Source organism: Xiphias gladius, chromosome 11 (genome assembly GCF_016859285.1).
Source record: "Xiphias gladius isolate SHS-SW01 ecotype Sanya breed wild chromosome 11, ASM1685928v1, whole genome shotgun sequence".
NCBI lineage: Eukaryota > Metazoa > Chordata > Actinopteri > Istiophoriformes > Xiphiidae > Xiphias > Xiphias gladius.
In genome coordinates this window covers 20346961-20371366 of record NC_053410.1, presented here as the reverse complement: position 1 = coordinate 20371366, position 24406 = coordinate 20346961, and the positions used below count along the sequence as shown (strand labels likewise).

Genomic DNA, 24406 nt, shown 5'->3' with positions numbered 1-24406 from the left:
AATATTCTTCTTGTAAATATTGAAATAAAACGTATCACTGCAGTGCTTAGCAAACCCCTAATGCAGCCTAATCACGCATCACAGGCATTATTCATATCAGCGGGGACTAAAGATGCCTCTTGGGTTCATTGTATAAAAATGAGTGTGTTGTTTATGCCTGTATGAAAGACAATGAAAACTGTACTGGACTCAGAGGTAAAAGACAGTACGTGTGTCAGAGGTGCGAGTTCATGCTGAGTGAGGGCCCTCTCCAGTTGTGTTACATGTGCCTCTGCGGTACACATCTGTGCAGCATCTTTCAAACACCTTGTGTCGGTCTCTGAACCAAACCCATTGCTGGTGAGGGGGAGAGGAGTGGGTGTATTCTCAGATCAAATATCCATGCTGTGTTTGGATGCATTCCCTCATTTCTCTGATAAATAATCATGTGCTCCTGCCTGCCATACGAAGCTGAGGCTATTGGCTCCAATGTGATGAGCTGAAGCCACTGATCTGCTGCCTAAACAACGCCAGATAGTGTTTTGAGTGTGTGCACTTACATGCAGACCAGTTTTAACTGAAGAAAGTCTGCTTTGCTCATCTGTATTATACGGTATCAATAGGTCTATTGTGCACGTGTCAGTCAATTTTTTATTACACAAACCAGCTCTTGGTGTCACCTCACACAGCCTACTCACATGAACCCTATGCTATTACATTATCACCAAGAATTAGCCAGACAACCTGCATGGTAACTGAATGCGACCAATCAGAGTGGCTGTGGAAACCTGACCACTGTGCTCAAGTCATGCAGCCCGGCTTCCAGTCAGTCAGACAGGTGCTCATTTATGTTCATCAAATTTGTGGTGAAATAATGGCCTAATGAAGTACAGAGGATGGTATGAAGTTTTGAATATGATTAAACTGCCTCCATTGTGCCCTGAAAGCCCAATTTAACAATCTTTTATTCGTTGCACAATCTTTGTACTGAACCTTGAGATGAGAAAGTATGTATTTTTAATCTGCCCTTTATTCAAATCAAGAGTAAAAACGATGTCAGCATTGAAATTGCTGCTGGGCCACTCTATTAAGCCAGTGTGCTTGATGATAAGTAATCTTGAATTTGTGTGTGAGGAAACGTGGGTGTTTGGGGTGAAAAGGATGTTACACTATTCTTCACTATGTCACATCCTTTACTCACACGGCACACACACACACACACACACACACACACACACACACACACACACACACACACACACACACACAGAAACACTTGACACAGTGGCTTGTGTGTGTGTGTGTTTATGTGTTTATGAATTAGAGAGCCTCCTAGACGAGGACATCTGCTGAGCCAATAAACAATAATCTTGACAAATTGTCACTGTCCAATCACTCAGCCCGCCCTCGTGATCACACCACTGAAGAAGCCATCACAGGCCAGGCCAGGGACTTGACTGACAGCTCTCCGGACCATTGGAAGTTGTTGCTGGACTAAAGCCCAGCTGCCTGAGGAAAGGACACAATGATTAATTGCTAGAGGGCAACCTGGACAGAGTGGCTAGGGAAATTAGCAGCGCCACCCACCAACACATCCATGCCCTTCACTGGTTAGAACACCAGCTGACTGAATGAAGAGATGGCCCTCTGCCAGAAACTGCTTAGTACTGCTGGAGAAAGATGCCAAACCAAGCAACTATGAGGGCAATGGTGTTTGGCATCATGATAATGATGATTTACTGTAGGCTCAGTGGGATACAGTAACCTTTCCTGGCTGCAGTACAAAACAAGCCACTAAGATGATGATGATGATGATGGAGATGATGCTGAAGGCAATGGTTGACTGAGATACGGATGATGATGAAGGCTTGATGGTGTTTTTGAATGTTCATGACACCAAGAAAAAATGTGAAAAAGGAAAAAATTATAGGTTGTCTGTTCCTGTGACATGTAACCAACCAGCAACTCTGAGGATGTAGACATGGGTAAGCAAACACTCCATGATTCAGACAAGGAGTGTTGACAGACTGGCAGGGTGTACAGGTCATGTGATAAAAAAAAACAAACTTCTAAAAATCAATCCAATATAAAGGACTTTAATTCCAAGCCACTGACACCCTGAGAGATGATGAAAAGCCAGACATCTCCAAATTGTCCTGTCAATCATTGCAACCAACAAAAATGACAAAAAATAAATAAGAGGGGGAATAGAAATCTGACTCAACCATGTCTGATGTTCATAACATAACCCTCAACCACCCCTAACAGCAGTGGGACACAACATATACTGTAAGCAAGCTTATAACAACATGGAGATACCAAATCTGGTCAAACTCTTTCATCCAAACATCAACACCAGGGTGAGAAATATCCAAAGCATTCCAGATTTCTTTTGTGCCAGCTATATATTGTAGAGAATCCCTCAGATGACCTGGCTCTAGAGTTTCCCTCTCATCACACAGGCCAAACACGCCACAAAAAAAAGAAACACACACACACTCATCCTGATGGAGGACATCCATTGACATCACTGTCAGTGTCTATTATGACATGTCTCTTTACTTGTTTTTTGTTTCTCAGTTTATATTCAAGGAGTACAGACAACAGACCATTTCTGTGCAGTGAACAAGCTGACAAAGCCACCCACCAAGTCAGCTTTACTGTACTTTCTTTACACAATGTAAATACAAAAAATAAAACATGCTGACACTCCACATAAACTCACCAATGGGCATATCTTCATAGATGAGAAGGTAGGTTGAGAAGAAGTAGTTCAGGAAACGTGGTGGCTGGTTGGAGCCTGTGATGAAGAGAAGAGGAAGAACATAATTCACATTATATCTTCAAACTATAGTGAATTCTGTTTTTATGTTGTTATGGCCATATATTGTCATATTTACACATAATGTCCATTATGCTTATTTATGTAACATAATGCAAACTTTACCCTAATAAAAAAAGCTTTTTCATATGTTACTCTTGGTGTCTGGTAGGTCTTTCACACCCTTTTTTGCACAGAAAGTGACGGATTTAAGATTTTCAGCAAGATCAACAACAGTTTATTTAAAATAGACACAGCAGAGCTGTGTAATTGAGCAGTGTGTGTCAAATGATCTTTAGGAGGTACCGGCACAAAAACATCACTGCAATGAGCACTTAAAACTGAAAAAATCTGGCATCGGATTGGTGCATCTCATGCCATTGCACACACCCTTGTTCTACTGTTTAATTAATACAGTATGTTTTCACACTGCTTCCCAAGCAACACGTGGATGACACCTTATGAGCAGCTGCTAGTGATAGAAAAAAAAAGAACCTCAAACATGTTTGGAAGCTTTCAAAAGCAGAAATGTCAACATTTAATCACTGAAAGAGGTACATAAAGAGAAAGTGATGTCATCCTGTTTACTTTCAGTTCTGCAACCCCTTCCTAGAATGCGCTGCATAGATTTCTCTTCCTCTCAAATATTTCTATCACACATGGCCTCAATTCAACCGCATGCGAGCTGTAGATTTGTTCAGGAGATATCATTAGGCTAAATAAGTCTCGCTGACAGTAGCCAAACTTTATTTGATAACAATACCTACCTTTGTACGTTTTTCTGTATGGTACCATTGGCTTTGCCTTTTGTCAACACAGGCAACCCTTTAATTCCACTACTGTCAGGCGTTCAAGCCCGTGCGTAACTAGAGCAGCCTGTGAACCTCTGAATGTGATACAGGTATTAAAATGTTACATGGGGTCAAGGGTGTTTGTCCTAGGAAAAAATCAAAGGTTAAGAAGCAGCTGATTCTTCTGCTCAGTAAGTCCTATATAAAATTCATCCTAATTGTCTCTTCATCTGTTGGTTTGGAAGCCTTAGTGTCAAATAAAAAATGGACCAAAAGGGAAGAGCCATCAACAACAGTAGGTTGACTATAAGATCCAACAGAGCAGCCTGTCCAATATACAGTACATCTACTCACAGCAGGTATGGTGATGATGGGACTAACCTCCTTCCCATGGAGGTTACATTCCTGCCCTCTATTACACCTTTCTGAAGTTGTCCACAATGCGGATTGTTGCAGGATTATTGTTGTTGTAGAACAGACTTTTATCTGTCTGCCAGTTTTTATAGACTGATGTCTTTTAAGGTTTTCCTGTTCTGTAATTGTTTCTCTTGTTCCTACTCTATATGCCTTCTGATCCTTTTAGAATTTTGGCTGTTTCCATCTGTTCACTGTATGTGTATTTACTGTGTCTAATTAAAACAATACTTTTCTGCACATCAAACAGTCAGAAGAGGGATAAAAACACTTTGCATCAATATGAAAGAGTAAGCAAAGAACATCAATTACACATAGAGCATTATTCTGCTGTCGATTAAACTAAACTATTCAACATCATGGTCAATTTTTACTTTTAAGGACCCGTTAAAGGGTTAATAGTCTTCTTTGTTTGGGCAGGGTCCTGTAGTGTCAGAAGGCAGTGTGATAGGAGCTGTTTTGTTGGGAAGATCAGGGAACAATGCTGATGGTCTTTGATCTGCTGAGCTGGGCAGAAGACCACAGAGACACTGAAGTTAGAGAAGGAGAGGCCAGGGTGTTTGAAGTGAGTGTGCTTGATAGTGTGGATCTTTGCTTTGAAAGTGGGAGCTTTTCATTCAGTCATGTGCCTGTCTGTGAGGAAGGGGATGCTCATCTCTGGCTTGCCAGCATGGCTCTTAGTAGGTGCCAATGACATGGAGGAGGATGGAGGCGAGGAGGAGTGTTAACAAATACCCATCTGTAGCTTAAAAGGTACTATACTATACTACTATATTAATGAGAGCGGTGGCCGTTAAGTGAACTGCAGAATCCGTCAGAATCCTTTCGCTCACGTTCAAGCGAGCAACCCGGGCAATAGCCAAAACAGTGACATGACATACATGAGACTGAGCGTGATTGACTGACATCATGTTGACAGATGGGGTAACTAAAGTTACACGGTTATAATAGTCTGACTATAAACTATATTTGAGACTATTGACTATATTTGACCCCAGCACTGGCACAGCACTAAAATGAAGTGTGGAGGTCTGGCAAAGCGAGACCATGGTTTTACTAAGATTGTGTTTTTTTGAAATATAATTTATAAAGTGTAATATCATTATCAGCTTGCTAGGCAGAATTATATAGGCTAGTCATGTTGAACTAATTAATTCTTGTTGCATGATACATTGACTGCATTTATATGACAATTCGGCATTAGATAGCTAGCCAGTTTTATCAATTGCTCAGCAATGTCAGCATAACTAAATTTGCTGGATGATAACGCTAATGGTTAGTGAACTAGATGGAAAAAACCCCTCTAATTTCACTAAATGGATGCACTAATTTTTCAGCAATAATAATAATAAAATGTATTGAATGGGTCTAGCAGTGGGTTGAGACAATGATAATCATAAACTAATGTCAGTTTTAAACAGATGATAGGAGTGGGATGAGTAACATTAGACTGGAGATTATTCACATAAACCTACTAAAGTAACAGGTTTTGAAAGAACAGCCACTCATTTGTTGACATCAGCGGACTGCATTTATAAGCTAACATTTGCTAGTGTTGCACACTGTTGTTGCTCTAGGGGAGTGGAAGAGAGGCAAGGCACTCGGGAGCGAACATAAACATCACATCCTTTGGAATTTCCCGGAAAATTCATCCCAAATCCTTTACATAGAAATCAGTCCACAGGCTGTTATAGACAGCCGATAAAACCGATAAAAGTCAGAGAGGGTCTAATTTTTTAAGTTACGTTACAATCCATCCATACATTAGTGATAAAAAAGTGACCAATACATGGAAATTGTTTCACATTCTTTTATACAGTACCTTAAAGTACCTTTGATTACTGGGAGGCACTGCATCGGGCTTGGATTGGTGGAATGCAGATAGATTACAGCTACAAAATAATCACAGCAACGATCATCGGTCCAATTTGCTGGATCAAGGAGGTAATTCTCTCGAGGAGCACATGGTCAGTGTGCTAATGGGTTACTTTAGCGAAAGCAACAGAAAGGGAGGGAGCAAGAGGATAGAGGAAGAAAGAGCTAGTAACACTGAAAGCAAACACAAGGTGCGAGGTGAGAGTGAGAGGCGAGAGGCTGGAGGACTGCAGAGATATTAAAAAAAAAGCCTTGATAAACTCATTGTGCTTGATGGAAAGAGGTTGTGGCATTCACTTAATAACTTTGCTCGCTGCTTCAGAGCAGTGTGATTGGAGGTGTCTCCCGCCTGTCACTGTGATACAGTTACGTTGACTTTCCACAACATCGAAGCTCTCTCTCACTATATCTGTCTCTTTCTAAAGCACTAAGAGACGTACCCCGCAAAGAAGCAAATATTTTAGAGTAGGTTTTAAGCTGAACAATAATGTTAAGACATTATGCAAAACAGACGAGGGGAGAGAGCAGAAAAAGGAGAGCAAGAGTAAAGGAATAATAGAGATAAAATGTGAAAAAAGAAAATGTGCAGGAGTGAAAGGAAAGGGTGTACAAGTCAAGAAAAGGTAAGGGAATCCATGATTTGTAGAAGGTAAGAGATGGAAAATCCTTTAGAACTGAGAAGGAACTGGGAGAGGTACTGTAAAATTCTGATATCAAATCTTACTGTAGACTGCAAGGTATCTATATTTTACCAAGTCACTGATAAGGACAGAGATTTTTTTTAAAATTCCTAAACATGTATTCGACTAACAAAGGTAGATTTATGGTTAAATGCTGATGACACAGTGATAATCTTAAACCTTTATATCTTTATTTAGGGACGTTTGACTAACTTAACATACTCCTTTTCAATTATTCAGCTTAAAATCACATAGTTCCACATATTTACAAAAATAGGTGCCGGGTAAAACCACTGTCCTCTGCTTTTTACCACTGAGAAGCTACACTGGCATTCATTAAAGTGAAATGTATGCACAGTACCAGGAGTTTATGGTTACTGTATAAATTATGCAGCGTAAATGACTTTCCCTCACAATCACCCCTCACAAAATAAAAGTCTAGTCTTTGAGGCTTTACACATTTTCTTTCTTTACAGTCACTCACCTTCACAGAAGGAGTGCAGAACGAGGAGGGGAAGGAGGAGCTTGGCAAATGTCATCCTGCCGCCTAAACCCACACACCACGACATCACCTGCACCTGATGAAACACATAAAAACACAGAATACAGTCAGAGTTATTTTGTGAGCTGATTATACACATTGCCGTTTCAGTCTTGCCACATAATGTCCAAAGGCACTTTGGACATTATGGACAAAGCTCCATTCTGCTAGGTGATTACCATGTAAGTAAGCAGGAGACGTGACTAGTATAATTAGGGGACAGAGAAAAGATTTGCTAAACGCCATGCTTCAAGCAGGTGTTTTCTTGTGTCTGTGTCTGTTTGAGGGGTGGGGTGTTGATGAAAGCAAATTCACAGCAACAGCTCATTTACAGTACTCACTATTTAATAGCCATAATCAAGACATTGCACCATTAACTGTCTGATAAAAAGAACACTGTCTTGTGCAAAAAGGAAAAGTGTAAGTGGTATTTTCAAGATGAGTGTGTTGCTTCTTCACTGTACCTACTGTAAGGTCACAAGTAATGACAAATAATGACACTTAACAATGGAGATTATAATGAAGATTTTTATAGTTTCTTCCTTCAATGACAATGTTTCTGGTGGGAAAGCAGCAAAGGCATAGTAATTAACTGTAAAATGCTGTGCAGTTTTATCAGTGACTGTATATCTTAAACTTAGACTTTCCCCTCCCTCTCATTTGTTCCTTCTCTTTACACTGTCTACACTTGTCCCAGCAAAGTCTCATGGAAAACTCATTCAGTGACATTTTAATTTTGAAGGGTTATCTTTCTAAATTCTCTTTCTCCCCAAAGCCCACTGTGTTCATGGTAAACTCGTGCAGAGACAGGGCTGCACATCCTTCAGATATCTGATGGCAAAAAAAAAAAAAAAAAAGCGAGTAAACTACAGGAACCAGTGCGATAAGCAATAAAATACAATACACATACTGCTTTCTGTCCTGTCACTGCAGTGGCATTGGAGATATACAGTATGTGGTGGATTCAATTCAGACAAAGCAGCTAAAATGTAAAGGTGAGTGAGAAAGAGACGCAAGGTAAAGAATAGGCTGTCATTGCTTATTGTATATATATCTGTGTATGTATGTGTATGTATGTATGCGTGTTTATATTAGCTGTGCATGTGTGTCAGTTTGAATAGGCACATTTGTTTTCATTTGGATTCTTGTTTCCTCAGCATTATTGTATTTCACTTTCTGTAACAATGCAACCTGCGTGGCTATGTCTGCTACTTTTTTCTTACTCCATTTCCTCCTCATCTCCTTTTCCCCTCCATCTTTTCTTATACGTTCATTTGTCTTTCTTTCTGGGCCCTGAAGACCTTGTGTTTCCCCGCATGGCCTTTCCTACCCTCTTGTCCCTGAAATATGACAGATGATATGTTGTCCTTTAGTAGATGTTATTATGTTGACTCAGTGGGAAGCTCAGATAGAAAGCTGACGACGACAGATTAAACAGATTACACATCTCCACAACTTGGCCTCCCTTGGACAAAAATTCACTTCCATTTCTCTAATATAATTTCCTACTGTTTGTATCGTAACAATACCTTTGGTGGCATGACTTGGACACCCTGGAGCACTTAATTTAGCCAAATACCAGCATTCACAGTTTATCAAACTGAGTTAGGTCTGTGCACCACCACAATGGATTTGAAAGAAAGCCATCAAGATGTGACTGAAGTGTAGACTTTCAGCTTTAATTCAAGAGGGTTTAAAAAATATATCACTTTAATCGTTAGGAATTACAGCCATTTTTATATATAGCCCCTCATTTTCGGAGGCTCAAAATTATTTGGACAAACAAACATAATTATTTTCAATACTTGGATGAAAATCCTTTACAGTCAATGACTGCCTGAAGTCTGGAACCCATGGACATCACCAAATGGTGACTTTGCCGGGCCTTTACTGCAGCTGCCTTCAGTTGCTGGTTGTTTGTGGGTTTCTCTGACCTCAGTTTTGTCTTCAGGAAGGGAAAATCATGCTCAAGTAGGTTGAGGTCAGGTGACTGACTTGGCCATTGAAGAATATTCATTTTCTTTGCCTTGAGCAGCTCTCGAGTTGCTTTTGCAGTATGTTTTGGGCCATTATCCATCTATTGTATCAATTTTTCAATATTTTGCTGAATCTGAGCAGATAGTATAGCCCTATACAGTTAAGAATTCATCCTGCTACTTCTGTCAGTAGTCACATCATCAATAAACACCAGTGACCCAGTTCTATTGGCAGGCATACATGCCCACGCCACAACACTGCCTCCGCCATGTTTGACAGATGATGTGGTATGCTTTGGATCATGAGCTGTTCCTTTCCTTCTCCATACTCTTCTCTTCCATCATACTGGTACAAGTTCATCTTGGCTTCACCTGTCCAAAGAATCTTGTTCCAAAATTGGGCAGGATTTTTTAGATGTTTTCCGGCAAAGTCTAATCTGGCCTCTCTGTTTTTGAGTGTTACCAGTGGTTTGCACCTTCTGGTAAACCATCTGTATTTACATTCATGAAGGCGTCTCTTGATTATAGACTTTGACAATGATATGCCTATCTTCTCCAAAGTATTCTTGACCTGACTAGATGTTATGAAGGGGTTTTTCTTCAAAAAAGGAAAGAATTCTGTGATCTTCCACTTTAGTTTTTTTCCTTGGTCTCCCAAGGCTTTTGGTGTTGCTGAGCTCGCCAGTGTATTCTTTCTTTGTTGATATGGCCACTCCTAAAGTTTCTGCCACCTGTCTGATAGGTTTGTTTTGTTTTTTTAGCATAATGATGGCCTCCTTCATTTCAAGGACACCAACTACCAAATGCAAATTCAACACTTGCTCTCAACTTTTATCTGCTTAATTTGTCATGAAATAACGAGGAAACAGGCCACACCTCGCAATGAAACTGATCAATTGTCAATTGTCTAATTACTTTTGAGCCTCTGAAAATGAGGGACTATGTATAGAAATGGCTGTAACTCTGATACTGTTGATACTGCAATATTGTTTAAACCCCTTGAATTTAAACTACAAGTCTAGACTTCAATTGCATCTTGATGGCTTTGTTTCAAATCCAGCGTGGTGCTGTACAGAGGCAAAATTACAAAAATTGTGTCACTGTCCAAATACTTATGGACCTAACTGTAGTAGCTAGAACACAGCAAACAACAAAATCTGAGTGCAAAATTTCACTGTATTCCACTTTGACACTTGGTCAGGGTTGATTAGTCTGGATGAGGTAAATCTATAAAAGCCGTCGACACTTGCTTTTTTCTCTTTTTAAAATCCCCTTTGTTGAATGAAAAACACATTCCACTGAAACAGTTTTTCTCTGATTCATTTCTACATGCTATCTGCTTTTCTAAAGAGAATCAGAGCATGCTCTATTGATTTTCTTGTTAATAGCAGAAATGCCCAAAAAACTAATGAACAAAATGTTGTGTCATTGCAAAAATCCATCATTAGGAAACATCTGGTACAATATGATGCCTTTAAATTGATAGTGATATGAAAAATCAGTTGTATACTATACAGATATTTTTCATTTATCTGTTTTATAAAAGGTAGGAAGGTGGTTAATGTATTCCTGATCTTCACTTTGCTGTCTACAACTGATCTCTCTCTCTTTCCATTAATCCCCCCCAACACACACACACACACACACGCACGCACGCACGCACGCACGCACGCACGCACCTTCTCTAATCCGCCCTCCAAATGCTAAAGGACATTTCTGAGATGACGAATGGGTGAATATGAGTGATGGATACTGGTTAAGACAGAGATTTTGGGTTTGAGAGAGCTGAGGCAGCCCTGGAAAATATAAGCAGTCCTACTACAGCAGCATCTGCTTCTCTGCTCTCACCAGTGTATCGGAGGATTCAATAATAAACATTCTCACAAGGAAAGCATCCCCACAAAGTTATAGATGCACTGTACTATAACTAGAGCACTAGGTGGTCACACTGACCTACCTATCTTTTGTCTTGTCTGTATGTGTAACCTGGATTGTGCGTATTACTCTTCTTCTGCTTTTGCTTTGGCGTAAGCAAAGTAATCAGCAGCTCTGAGCAAATCACAAATGTGGTTACTGATGATAACGAGTATTAATGTAGGAAATATTTTATGCATTTTGTATTGTTTTATTATTTGTACTCAAAACTAAGAAACCGTACTGTATATAATTTAAGATGTACCAGGTTTATTTATTGTATTTCTTGTCTTTATTTTGATGTCTATTTGTCATTCTGCACACTTGCAAATCACAAAGTTAATTTTAAAACTGCTGACCAGTTGTTTTTCGGGGGAGAAGACTACAGCGTTTATCTAACTTTAAGGGTCAGTTCACCCAAATCACAAACACTTTTCCATCTTACCACTGGGTATACTGCCATGCAGATACAGTAAATTTAGTTTCGCCCATGTTTTGAGTTATCCACTACAGTTTTCTGCTACTGTTCAGATACCATTTAGATAAACTGAATTTAAATTACAATATTAAAAACTGGATCAAAAATTGAAGTTTAGAAAACTCAAACAGAAACACGTCTTTCCAGAAAGACAGTACATACGTCATCAGCATTTTTTTTTTTTTATTGGAAACCATTTTGTATTGAAAGTTTGTACACAGCATGCCCATCGATTATTTTGAGTAAAAAATATATTGTTTCTGAAAAGAGTCTATGTTGCTGAGTTTTCTGAATGTAATTTCTCATTATTTTTAGCACCAAAAACAGCAGTTCATTGTCTTGGTGTATGGTGGCAGAAATCAATGCTGAAGATACTGTAAGTCAGAATCTCAACAAAACCAAACTGAAACTACCTGCATGGCAAGACATGCCGAGGGCTAAGTGAAATAAATAGGTTTTTCTGACTTGGGTAAACTGACTCTCTAAATAACTGGTATGCTAATTTGTTGTTTCTCAGTAAGACTATATTCCTAATTCCACTTTTGTTGTGTTTTCGTGGCACATAAATAACATTATTGAAATGGTATGGTAATTAGTTTCTTTTAAATCTTTACAAAAGGTGACTCAGATTATTGTTTGACCATACAACATACAGTTTATGGGGCATGCAGTATGTACCACTGCAATCACTTCGGTAACAATGTGGTAGAGGGAGAGTGAGAAGGTGGGGGGTGACAATGAAACTCTGCTAAGCAGCCCTGTAAAAATGGGCACGGTCTTGGCTTCCATACTCATAAATTAAAACCAATTCTTTGATATTAGACTTTGTATGAAACAAAGTGGAAAGGCCTGTCAATGAATTTTGGAATGATAGCAGGTTCTAAATATGAGATTTAGATCCCAGACTGTACCTTTAAGAAATGTTGGAAGGATGCTGTTGAGCACAAAGCAGACAAATGAAATTAAATGAAAGTAGAAGTCCTTGAAGTGGAGGGAAGTTAATAATTAGTGCAAAACGTGATCTAACTTTAGATTTCGTGGAGTACCAGTAGGATAGGATGAAATGTCCCAATCAGTTATGCATGGGGCAGTTAAACTGCAGAGGAAAGGGCTAAGCGGGAAGGTGGTCTTCAGTGCAAGCTGGGCCCTGCTGCAGCACTGTCCCACTCCATTGGCTAAACTGTCACCATCTATCAATCCCTCACTTTCTTCAACCCCTTCTTCACTCTGTCAGAGTCACTGCTCATCTTCTGCTCACCCCCCTCACCCATCACGACATCTCGTACCAGTCTCTCACTCTCCCCAAGCTTGCCTTTTTCTGTCCGTTTTCCTTTTTTTTTAACTCTTTTAAGTCATCTCTCTCTCTCTCTTTCCTGTTCTTGGTCTTATCTACAATGGCTCATGTCTCTTCCTTTTTTTTATTTATTTATTTATTTATTTTTATTTACCACACAGCTTGGCTCGTCCAATTATATATGTTTTCTGCAGCCATTTCAAACTGTTTTTCTTTGTGCTAAGCTCTGGCAGATAATTATGTCTCCTGTGTCCTGATGTAAAATGTCAACACAACAAATACATGTCTTCTGTTGGTGATGTATTTGTTGGGTTGTCATGTTAAGTGTGGGTCCAAGACAATTATTTTTCAGCAACAAAAGAGTAATAAAAAAGTATATCTTATCTAAACTATTTTTGTTTAAAAAGGGTAGGATAACCTTTGTTTAGGTTACAACATTTATAATTCACCTGTGATTAATGCAGCAGGCATTTGAAAACTAAAACTATTTTGAGACCATCAAATCATTTCCAATGTTTGCACCTGATCCTGCCCTACATCCAGTTTTAAAGTCAAACTATTTTAAGGCCTAAAATGACATAAGAAACACATACAGCTCCCACTGGGCAAAGCGTAGGGTGGCTAAGATCCAGGTCTATTTAATGGGTTGTGGTCCTATAGGTTATCTGACAGTAATGTGTGATTAAGGCAGTTTAAAGTGAAGAGTAATATCTGTTCCTGCTGTGCTTTCTCCAGAGAGGCCTGTCTGCCCACATGGCTGCATCTCCTAGCTTACAGCACTCGATATTATTGATTACATGGCAATTGTATTTGACTTGCCTTAACCTCAAAAGCACTATTCTCAGAGGGAGTAGGGGGCCTCAGCCGGGAGCCGAATCTGGATTATCACAGCGAATCAATGGCAGATTTCTGCCCACCCTCAGTCCTCATAGCCGTCACTCATTAGCACCGTGATCACAGACAGATTACCAGACATTTGGCTTTGTCAGGGAGGAGCGAGGGGACAGCACTGCTCTGATGAGCTGAGTAATGTCTTCCTTCCCGCCCTCTTGATCTCTTCATCTCCAACATGACATGACTTTCTGGAAGCCTTACTCAGCAAACCCCACTCACATGACAGGAGTGCAATGTAAACGGGATGGCACTTGGACTGCATCTAGTGCTTCCTGAGTAGAAATGATAATCAAACTGGCACTGTGCGTTGTTGCTGAGTTAATTGTTCACTTTGGTTGGGTCATATATGAATTTTCTGGGGCTGATGTGCCAATTTCTAAGCAAATTAGTAGCTAAGGTCTTTGGAAGAGAAGTTCAAGACAAGCCAACAATGATATATCTTGGACAACAACACATTTAGTAAGTCTGACAACCATAGTGCTTATCACTGGATTCTATTGAGAATCTGTCTCAGACAGAGGGCTGCATGGCACATAGCATACATCATAGCATGCAGCATGCTATGTTAAAAAAACAAACAAAAAACAAAACAAGGTGGTTTATTTCCACAGCAATGACCAAACCTTGATTTTCTAAGAACCATATGACTATTCCATCATCTTTACACAAGCTCTCGGAAAACCTACTAAATTAGTCAAATGTTAATGAATTGGAAAACATGACATGAACAGCAGCAATCTCAGCAGAATTGAAGAAGGTCCCTGCTGATTTACTTCTTCAGAATATAGCTCAATAAAAGATCACTAACTCCCAGCACAGAAACAGAAGATAGAGGACTATAGGAAACATGCCAAGCCAAACTCTGTTATTCCAATGGAGATGCCAACTGCATCTTCTTTGATCCTGTATGTACAGACAGCAACGCTTGAAAAAACACTGGGAGAAAGGGGGCGGCTTGCACAGGACATGGGTAGACAGTAATTATCAGGATGGGAGCGCTGTGAGGTGCCCTTTTACAGCACTCTGTCAAAAAAACGCTTGAGCAGGAACAACTCATACACACCATGCCTTTTGTTGACCAACAACGTGATATGTGCGTGTATGTGATTGGCATGGGGTGGGGGTTGATTAGTGTTCACTTGGAGTAAAGAGTAGGTAAGATGCCACCTGATGTGCCACACCCTGAGACACAGCTGAGAGAGTATTGCATTTGTCAAATCAATACTGAGCCTGTTTCTGCCATAGGAACATCAAAACTGATTGAAGACTGGTAGTGCAGAGAAGGAGGTAATATGCTGTTGACACTCCATTCGGTAGAAAAGTCAGTTACTGTACTCTAATTCAGTGTTTGTGCATGGTGCTCAGGTAACATTGGGAAACAAGAGGGAGACATTAATTACTTATTATTTATTTGCATAAATTAATCTGGTAAATTCCTATTCCAACAGTCAATACAAGGATGTGCAAAAAGTCTTTAAAAGACCACGAAGTCATTTGCGCCATGCAGATCAGCTATAACATCAGATGATCTCCCTTATTCTGATTTACACAATGCAAAGAGCAATATGAAAAATTTATGCCCTGGTACTTGTCACAGAACTGTGTTAATATCAACACAATATGTTACAATATTCAATGATGTATACACGCATGTACTAAAGACCCAAATTCGTGTTCATCACATTGAGTCAAAAGACTGTAGTGTTTTAGACAACAAAAAATCCAAAGATAAAAAAATGCTTTAATTCCTAATGATTTATTATCTCATTATGTGACTGATGTTGGTATTCCTTTAAAGATGAGAATTGTGGGCAAAGAAATATCAATTTCAAGACTGGGAATTACATAAAGAGACAAGTGATAAGTGATAACAAATGACTGCCTGACTCCATTTCTACTGCAATTACAAACAGTCAACCACCTGGCCAGAGGCCATTTTTATCTATGTATGTCTCATCCATGTTGTATGTATTCACAAATGTACAGACAACACTGATCACTGTGTAACTCCATTCTGCTTTTTACCCTGATCAATTTAAGATTATGACTGAGCAGATGAGATGTTTTTTTATGGATCTATTACACTACAATTTGCCAGTTAACTGTGATGAGAATGATTCTAACAAATTGTGTTTTATATTAATTTGCTAAGTGAACTGAAAGCAACGATTACAACAGTTATTCATTAAAACTAGAACTAAACATAAAATAATGTACAGAAATAACCCAGAAATAGACTTCTGTGAAAAAACAGGACAGCCAATTGTCTCAGAAGATATGGGATTCAAAAGCCTAAGAATCATGCTACACAAAAGGTGTGTGGGAAGCAAGTAACCATGTCTGCTGCTGGCACCTCCTTTTTGCATATGTGCAGACTGACAAAACAATTTTAGCTCACCGATTTTAGGCTTTTATTGTTTTTGTATTGTTTACACTCCGTGACTTTTTCCTCTCATCCATCTACTGATAAAAACAGCACCGATCGATATGCTGTCACGCCCCTCTTATTCTCTGCTCTACTTTTATTCTACTGAATCACAATGTTTTCAGCTTCACCACTATTTCACCGTGTAGACAGCCTGTGACAGTTTTTATGAGACAATGAGATGTAATGTTAATGAGTTTCCCATTTTATACTGTGATCACAGCATTAGCATAATATTTGTCTCAATGTATATTTGCCTGACCTCTCCACTAGCCAGTGATTTTTTTTCTCTCTTTCTTCCTCACTCAAATGTTGTGCCAGTAAACAAATTCAAAGCCTCCATAATGTGAACTGATTGCCTCTTGCCCAAATTTTGATCTCAGTCTTAAATGCCTGTTTCTTAGGTAGGCTCTCTTTTCACTTGGCCATTATCCGCTGCAGTGAGTCTGGCAAAGTTGTCCCAGCAGTGGCCCGTGTGTATATCAGACAACATAAACACAGACAGCTGTGTCAGAGGGCAGCCGATAGCCTGTAGAGACTCATTCATCTCCTTTTGTCTTTCTCTTTGTTAGGGCACAGTCATTCCACCCAACCAAAAGCTGACTGTTTCTATCTTTGGTTGAAAGATCAAAACACACCATTTAGTGGCTCCTCTTCAGCACGGATGACCTTTGCATCTCAACACTTCACATTTCCCCTCATTCAGTCCTGCCTCCCATCTTACCTCACCCTCATTGTCTCTCCTACCATCCTGTCTCTCTCCGTGCTGTTTCAGCCCCACTTCAGGGCAGCATTTCATGCGTAAATACCAACAACAAGGATTTGTCACACAACAAAGCTGCCATTAAATTGCTGTTTTGTTTGTTTTACATGGCATGGTTTACTTCCAGGGGAGAATATGATTCAATATGGTAAATGATACTGGCTTAGCTATAAATCCCCAATGTTTTAACCGTGAGAAATGAAAAGCTTCCATCCATTCCTTCAGGAAATTTCAATTTCAGAATTCCTTCATGACCGTTTCAAACTTACACAATAATGAATCAATACAAGGATACAGGGATTATGAACTACAACGGGATTATAATGGATGGTTGGGTTTACAACCATCTATTTAAGACATCATATTCTCTAAAAAGGAATTGTGAATGATCAGATCCACTGCGAGCCCTTTGCCCACCATTTCCAAATTAGAAAAGCATGGCCTCACATTCGTAAGTACAACAGCATGCAGGAACTGACAGTTCACCTGTAATACAACTGGCTGAGCAAAATCATCTTCCCAGCCCTTTTCTTCAGTTCTGCCCGACTGCCTTGGCTGATTTAATGACCACACACAGCTGGACCAGGAGAGAGGTGGATGTAGAAATTTGAAAAGTGGGAAGTGTACAATGATCATAATCACAAGGACCAGGAATGTTGTGCAGACACCAGAAGCATCTCAGAAAAGGCAGAAAACGGACATACGCGGTCTGTGGATTCTTTGTCAGAAGCTGTCATATGGAGACCACTGTGCTAAAACCTCAACAGTGCATTATATCATCAGCAAAAATACATCACTGTGTCATCATGGTTGCAGTAAATAGCTATTTCTGTCAAGTTCAACTCTATGAGCTCACTTTGCCAAATCAAACTGATATCCTTAATATACATAAGTGAAGATACAAATAAATAAAAACACATATTAATAAAAGAAAAGAAATGACATTCATGAGCCACAGCCTAATAGTTACTCAGGAGCAGGTATATAGATTATTCAGATGCTTTCAAACCTGGTACTCAATGCCAAACATTTCCCAATGGTTCCTTTTCATTTTCCAGAGATTGGGCTACAAGAATTATAGCAAAACCATTGGAAAAAAAAATAACAATAAAAAAAAAAAAAAAAAAATCAAATGCTTCAATTTAATATCTACCACTTTTCCATACTCTACATTGCCTTCTTGTCCTTTCTACTGTCACTAGTTTACCCTTCTTCATCCTTTACCATCTTCTTACTTTCATCCTTTCCTGTCCTTAAACCTTGTTCTGCTCCCTGTCTGAGACCTCACAGGAATGTCCAGTAGTCACTGTATCTGCAATTCATTCCTCTATCCCTCATATTGGGTTTCATTTGAGCCTGTCAGTCAGATATGGACTCTCCATTTCAGTATTTTTTCTCTTCCTTCTTGTGTTCTGAATGAATTCAGAGAGAGTGACAGACACTCAGAAAGGGCAGCTGTCAGAGGCATGCTTTCCCCACATAATGTATAAAAAACGGCAGCTGTTCATACTGCTGACATACATAATATAAAATATCCGATTCTTTTAATGTGAGATGGTGTACTAAAAAGTTTTTACAGAATTTGTGCACCATATGCACATTTTTATGGTGTGCTCTGACTTTGCAGCAGGTCTGACAATGGCAGCACATCAGCACTTATTTACTGTTGGGCTGCAGCGAGGATGAGAGTGAACCTGCAACATGGGATTACTGAGGCCAAAATTTCCATGCAATTTATTTCATTTCAGGCGTAGTGAGAGCATTTCTTCAGAGAACAAGCTTGATCACTCCTTTAATAATCTGACAACACAATTTTAGTCTTAGTCAGGGTGAAAAAAATGAGTATGTTTTATGTATGCTCAGAGTTCAAATTGTATATATTATGTATATGTTTGATTATATATCAAACATATGTTATAGAGTATCAAAGCATTTTTTTTTAAATTACAGAATTACTATGATGATTTAATCTCATTTGCATGTTAAACTCTCGATAAACGTTAACATTTTTCGCTAAGTTAATCAGCAGTGGCTCAAATACAGTAAATCGGCCTTACAGGGAAAAATATCACAAACATTCAATACCACCAGACTTACTGATATAATACTTTAAATAATAAATCTATTTTGCATTAAATCGTGATTTGAGCAAAAAAAAAAAAAAAAATGCAAATTGATTGAAAAGTATGAGTACTCAAGCCCGGAGGTTAGAATCAAAAACAAACAAAACTCCTGAAAAATGAAATCTGCATTGCTTTGCTCTGCAAAGTCATTGCTGCATCAGCTGTCTGGGAAGCAATTCCTGCATGAAGACTCAAGCGCCATTACATCAAATACTGAATAAATGGTACTGCTGTATCTAGTATAAGTACACCAAGACGCCATATATTGAAAGAAAAAAAAAAAACTTCACTGACCTAGGCCGTAGGATCAACAGTTAGATTTTTCAAATTGATTGGTGTTCCCCTTTAACCTGGCGTTGCGTCGCTGCCGCGTTCAGGTGACACATGAATAAATAAGTGGGCACCGGGGCGCTTCCCAGCAGGCACCTCTGGAGTCGCCGGGGCTACCTGAGATAACACCGTGCACCTGACACCTCTGTGAAAGCATGCACACTACCTCGCATTTACTGACTGCTTAATTGCTCTGATAAAATAACCTGTGATGAAAAAAAGCAACAGTTGGAGTGGACCATCACACAAGGCGACATAACTTGAATGAAGTGGTCTCAGATGGGATTTCATGTTTCCCATAAACTTACCCGTCCTCCCACTGGACTGACAGCTCATCAAAACATGATTTACATCAATCAATCAGCTACTTCTCAAACTCTTCTACGGAGCGCTAATTCAAAAGACAACGCAGAACCGCACAGTAAGCCGAAGTAAAGGAAGTATTAGTGAGCGTAAAAGTCGTGAATTGCGCTCAACTACAGTAGGTCGGAAATGTTAGACTACATAATGAAAAACCTCCTTTATGTGGAAACATCTTCTCTGCCGCAGCCATCCCTCTCACGCTGTTTCGTGTCTATCAACTTATAGCAGGATGATCATGTCGTTATCATATTATCCTACCTTCTTCGTCCGTGTCCGTCGCTGACTGAGCGCCTTTAGATTCGATTGCCTGTCCTGCTGTGATGCGTTACCAAGTATCTGCTACCCCCTCTCTCCCTCCCTCCCTCCCTCCCTCCCTCACCCAGCCCCCCCCCCTCCTCTCTCTCTCCCGTTAGTTTTACTCTATCACCACCAACGCCCTGGTCATTGAAAATTTCTCTTCCCAGTGTCCAGAAGTACCACTGTAAAACCCACTAAAGGCGAAATAATCCTTCACTTGTGTGGAGCTCCTACGCAGTGTCCCCTAAATGAGCCCACTCCTCGTAGACCGGGGTTAAACTCCAGCTATTCCAGCACTTAGAGGCGCAGCCCCATAGGTTTTAAATGTTGTTCCTAGGCAATATGACACTGTTTTTTCTCAATTAAAAAACGCTTAGACACAGATTCTGTCCGTGCATGCAATCTATAATGATTTCTTTGTTTTTCGTTTGATTTGGGCTGAATTTATTACAACCTTTTTTTTCCCATGGCCCTGCTGCGTTCATGTCAGTGAAAAAATGTAAAATAATTACGCTCAGATGTGCAGACAAATCATTTGCAAGCTTCACGGAGGAGGGCTGAATTCACTGAGATTAAAGGGATATATTTATGAGCATCCTAAATAAGCTTATGAGCTAATATATTACACAGCTTAAATTTAAAATCCATTATTAAACCGCAGAGGTCATAGATCTGAAGAGCAATGGCCAATGCGATAGCACCACCTAGTTTATTAAATAAGAATTACAAATAAGAGCAACTGCCTCAATACCAAAGACAAATAAATGCCCCTGCTTAGGTCTTGCTCTAATTTACATAACTCCAAGATCCAGTTTACAATTTTAACTGGCTAGCCACTGGACACTTGAAAGTTAATTAGACATAAGCAGCATTTCATGCCAGTAATGATTTTAGATTTTACATTTGACTATAAACATCGACGGCAGGATTTATTACAGCAGGGAGCCGCTGCAGTACTCATTTGAGATCTCAGTGGTCATTGTCAAATTGTAGACGCTCCTATTGTTGCTCATTGGCAGGTCTACTCAGAGCCTTAAAGCTTGGATCGCTCATCAGTGAGATTCATTTCCATCAGAGCTCTTAGTCTTTACTGCATCTTAAACACCAATCGGTTATTTAGTGTTTAGCAGTGTTGCCATTTTTCTCCAGAATGTAAAACTTGTATGCAGACAGTCTGCTGATTTCTTTGTCTCAGTCAAGTAATAACCAATCTTTGCCTCTTTTGACACGGTTACTGATACGTACTTAAGGGTCTTTGGGTGGACTTGAGGGGGAATGATTAAAATCTGTCCTACAGGTTAAAGACACCAAGATGTTACTAGAGGGCAAGAGTTGCGGGACACCACTACTGTCCAGATACCCCAACAGCTGTTTTAGTTACTCAGGCCACAGGGCGCCTAGCGGAGGACTTTGTGAGACAAAGCACTGCTTTAGTGCAGATTTTTTTATTCACTATTTCCAAGTGCAGTCATGTCAGTTTTCCACAAGAACAGTGTCAATGTAAACATGTGTCAGCTGAGTGAGTAATTCATTTAGTGAATCTGTGACCCTTAAAAAGAAACAATTTAACACACAGAATTAATTGATTAATACACGTGTGTATGTGAGAAAGAGAATTCATCTGTATGGAATCTCACATTTCATTAAGATGCAGAAACAGAAGAAAATTCCTGAACATGGTTTAGACTTTTTTTTGTTTCTTTGTTTTTGTTTTTACACCACTAAACACAAGTACAAACTTTTTTTCTTATTCTGTGAAGCCAGTTTTTGCAGGGTGGCAAAGCTGCTGTGCCGCCAAAAAGTTCTTTCCACTCACTTTCAAGCCTTGACAACCCCCTAAATATCACCAGACTGCTGTTTTCATTTTTCTCATTGCCAGTGGTCTTAAAAGCATCTCCACCACTCATGAGCTTTGGAAAAATATCCCGTTTCTGAGGAACAATCTGCTCGCCTCTTAAAATCCTAAAACTTCTTTCTTGGCCCACTCAGTAACTTGAATTGTGACAGATATACAGCCCATTTTAACTTCATCAAATTTAGTTATGCCTGGATGATAAATGGCTACCAAACAAGGTGAAATTTGGTTCTAATTTACACAAGACAAGGGCAGTAATACCCTCCCTTGCTGTCCTTTCTTGAATCTTTATTGCAATGGTATAAAACACTTGCTTCCAGCATGAACTTGTATCCCACAGTACAACACTTAATTGCACAAGTGCGTTGGCATGGACACTGATCCCTTGCTCAAGATGAGACCCCTTGTCTTGTATGTTTACGTTATATATCACCACTAAGAGAGACTCACTGAAAGGAAGACATAAAAAAACAACAACTGTGAGACCGCATGCACCCTTGTACATTGTAGCGGAGGGACGAGCATCTGTTTTGTCAAACTAAAACCAGTTTGAACTATGACTCTCTTGGTTATTCTTTTGTTTACAGGTGAACAGAAAAAAAAAAACTTGACTCACAGTGACTGCTGCTGTTACGGGGACATTTTTCTTTCAGGATGCACATGGTACAGCTACAAGCCTAAAAATACAAACAAAAATGTGTCATAGCTACAGAATCGGTTTTCAGAAATTTTATTACTTTTCGTTATGGAGAGAATGTATTAACTAGTTATCAAAAATGATTATCAATCTTCCTTTTAACAGACTGTTAGTAAGGTTGTGCACCACTGCAGCCAATGTACCTCAGTACCTCAAGTAACATCAATATCAATTATTGTGATTATTGCAGAGGAAGGTATTTTAGTGTGTCTATTTCTCAGTGCTTACTCACTGAAAGAAAATTTGGAAACTTTAAGTCATTCAAGTTAACTGGCAATAAAACATTAGCCCTAAGTCAAGCCAAAGTTCTCTTCTCTTATCGCCACCTGCCTTCTTGCATATGAGAGGAATAAAGTATGACGATGATTCAAAGTGATATTTTGCTGCCCTCTGGTGGATATTTCACTGAACCGCAGTTTAGTCTTAAGCACTGAAGTGCTGCTCAAATAGCATTGAAGTTTGAAATAGTTTTGTTTTGAGCCCAAGGAAAAGCGTCACCGAGGCACACCGTTTCAATTATACTGCCAAAAATAATAACAAGATGGATGCAAAGAATAGCATATACACTTGAGGCCAACAGTATCTGGTTTTATGACACTTTGCCTTGTGCTTTGCACTTACATTGAATTACTTTTGGATACATACTTTGTGTTATTTTACATATTGTTAAGAGGAGAGTGGTATTTACAACTTTTGAGCTGATATGATGCGTATTAAGCAATCTTTGCCGTTTTTTTTTTTTAATTTTTTATTGCTTGGCAGCCAATGCAATATTACTTTTCTCCTTCTACACATATCTGTGTTCCCAAGAACTTGCCCCAGGAAAGAGCAGTGTCTGGAGTTATGAAAGACAGACAGCCCCTGGTTTAACTAATCACCTAGACATTAGTATTGATCAGAACTGTATAAATATCATTGTATGATGCACTGTAGTGTTTATACTGTATATTACCCATAGTAGTTGCCGGTATATATACACACATAAAAACCCTACAGCAGTTTTTTTATTAGATTTTTGATGAACTGATAGCTAGATAGAAATAGATAGAATGTGCAGTATTGGCCATACTTTGCGGAAGTGTAAAACCACAACAACTACAACCTCATAACCTATCAATTAGGATACTTTTCGCTGTTCTATTAATATATTAATGTATATAAAGTTAACCAATTTGAACTTTTAGTCTGACTCCATCGTATTTAAAAACATTTTTATTCCTTATCATTAGTGACATAGGTAGTGAACTACCCAACGGTACACTTACCAACATCCCTGTGTTCTGTGTGTGGTAGGTAATTCATCTAAAACTTCAATATAACTAACGGTATTTATGTAAATGTTTATTTAGCTGAAGAACAGTTATCATACCCTTTATCATGCGAAGAGTAATGGCTAAGAGTATTGGTTCGCATTAGCCAACAACACTGAAATCATAAATGTAACCCTGCCAGTCATCACTTTGTCTTTCTGTTGTTAGCTTACTGCTTTACACATTTCCAGTATTTTCCGCGCCGTCCTTCAAACAACTTTTTTAAAATCTTCACCAAAATTACAACCTACCTTTTTGTCAATAATTGGTTGCTAAAGTCTCATGAGCATTTGACATATGACTGCTGTAACTTTTGAAAGTCCCTGTGCAATAAGCCCTTTTCCTGGTAGCCATTTTGAATTGTCCTAACAGGAGAAGCACAGGTGTAATTAATAACATTAATGATGGCTGAGTTCAGTTACAGTGTCTCAGTTAATCACGCACAGTACCGAGGCTGTGGCGCTAACTAGGATGTAAATGGAATGCAGCCATTATAAATGTTAGTAATTAGCTCCACTTGTGCGTTTTCCTGCCCTGAGATGTTAACATGTCCGCTGTGAAATTGGCCTATTGCACCTATGCAATT

The 24406-nt window shown here is 39.2% G+C and overlaps 1 protein-coding gene across 6 annotated transcripts in view; it reads right to left on the bottom strand.

Annotated features, from left to right (window-relative positions):
- The window catches only part of cdh23 (cadherin-related 23), a 178457-nt gene extending 154294 nt beyond the window's left edge, over positions 1 to 24163 (bottom strand). For 4 of the 6 annotated variants that reach the window (XM_040139790.1, XM_040139792.1, XM_040139797.1 and 1 more), the window contains exons 1-4: positions 24072 to 24163; positions 22430 to 22490; positions 7045 to 7138; positions 2705 to 2779 (exon numbers count right to left, since the gene is read on the bottom strand). In XM_040139790.1, coding sequence (XP_039995724.1) covers positions 2705 to 2779; positions 7045 to 7129 — 160 coding nt within the window. In that variant the 5' untranslated portion in view covers positions 7130 to 7138; positions 22430 to 22490; positions 24072 to 24163. The remainder of the gene's footprint in view (positions 1 to 2704; positions 2780 to 7044; positions 7139 to 22429; positions 22491 to 24071) is intronic. The other 2 variants (XM_040139793.1, XM_040139791.1) reach the window with 2 other exon arrangements.
- Positions 24164 to 24406: the final 243 nt, after the last annotated feature.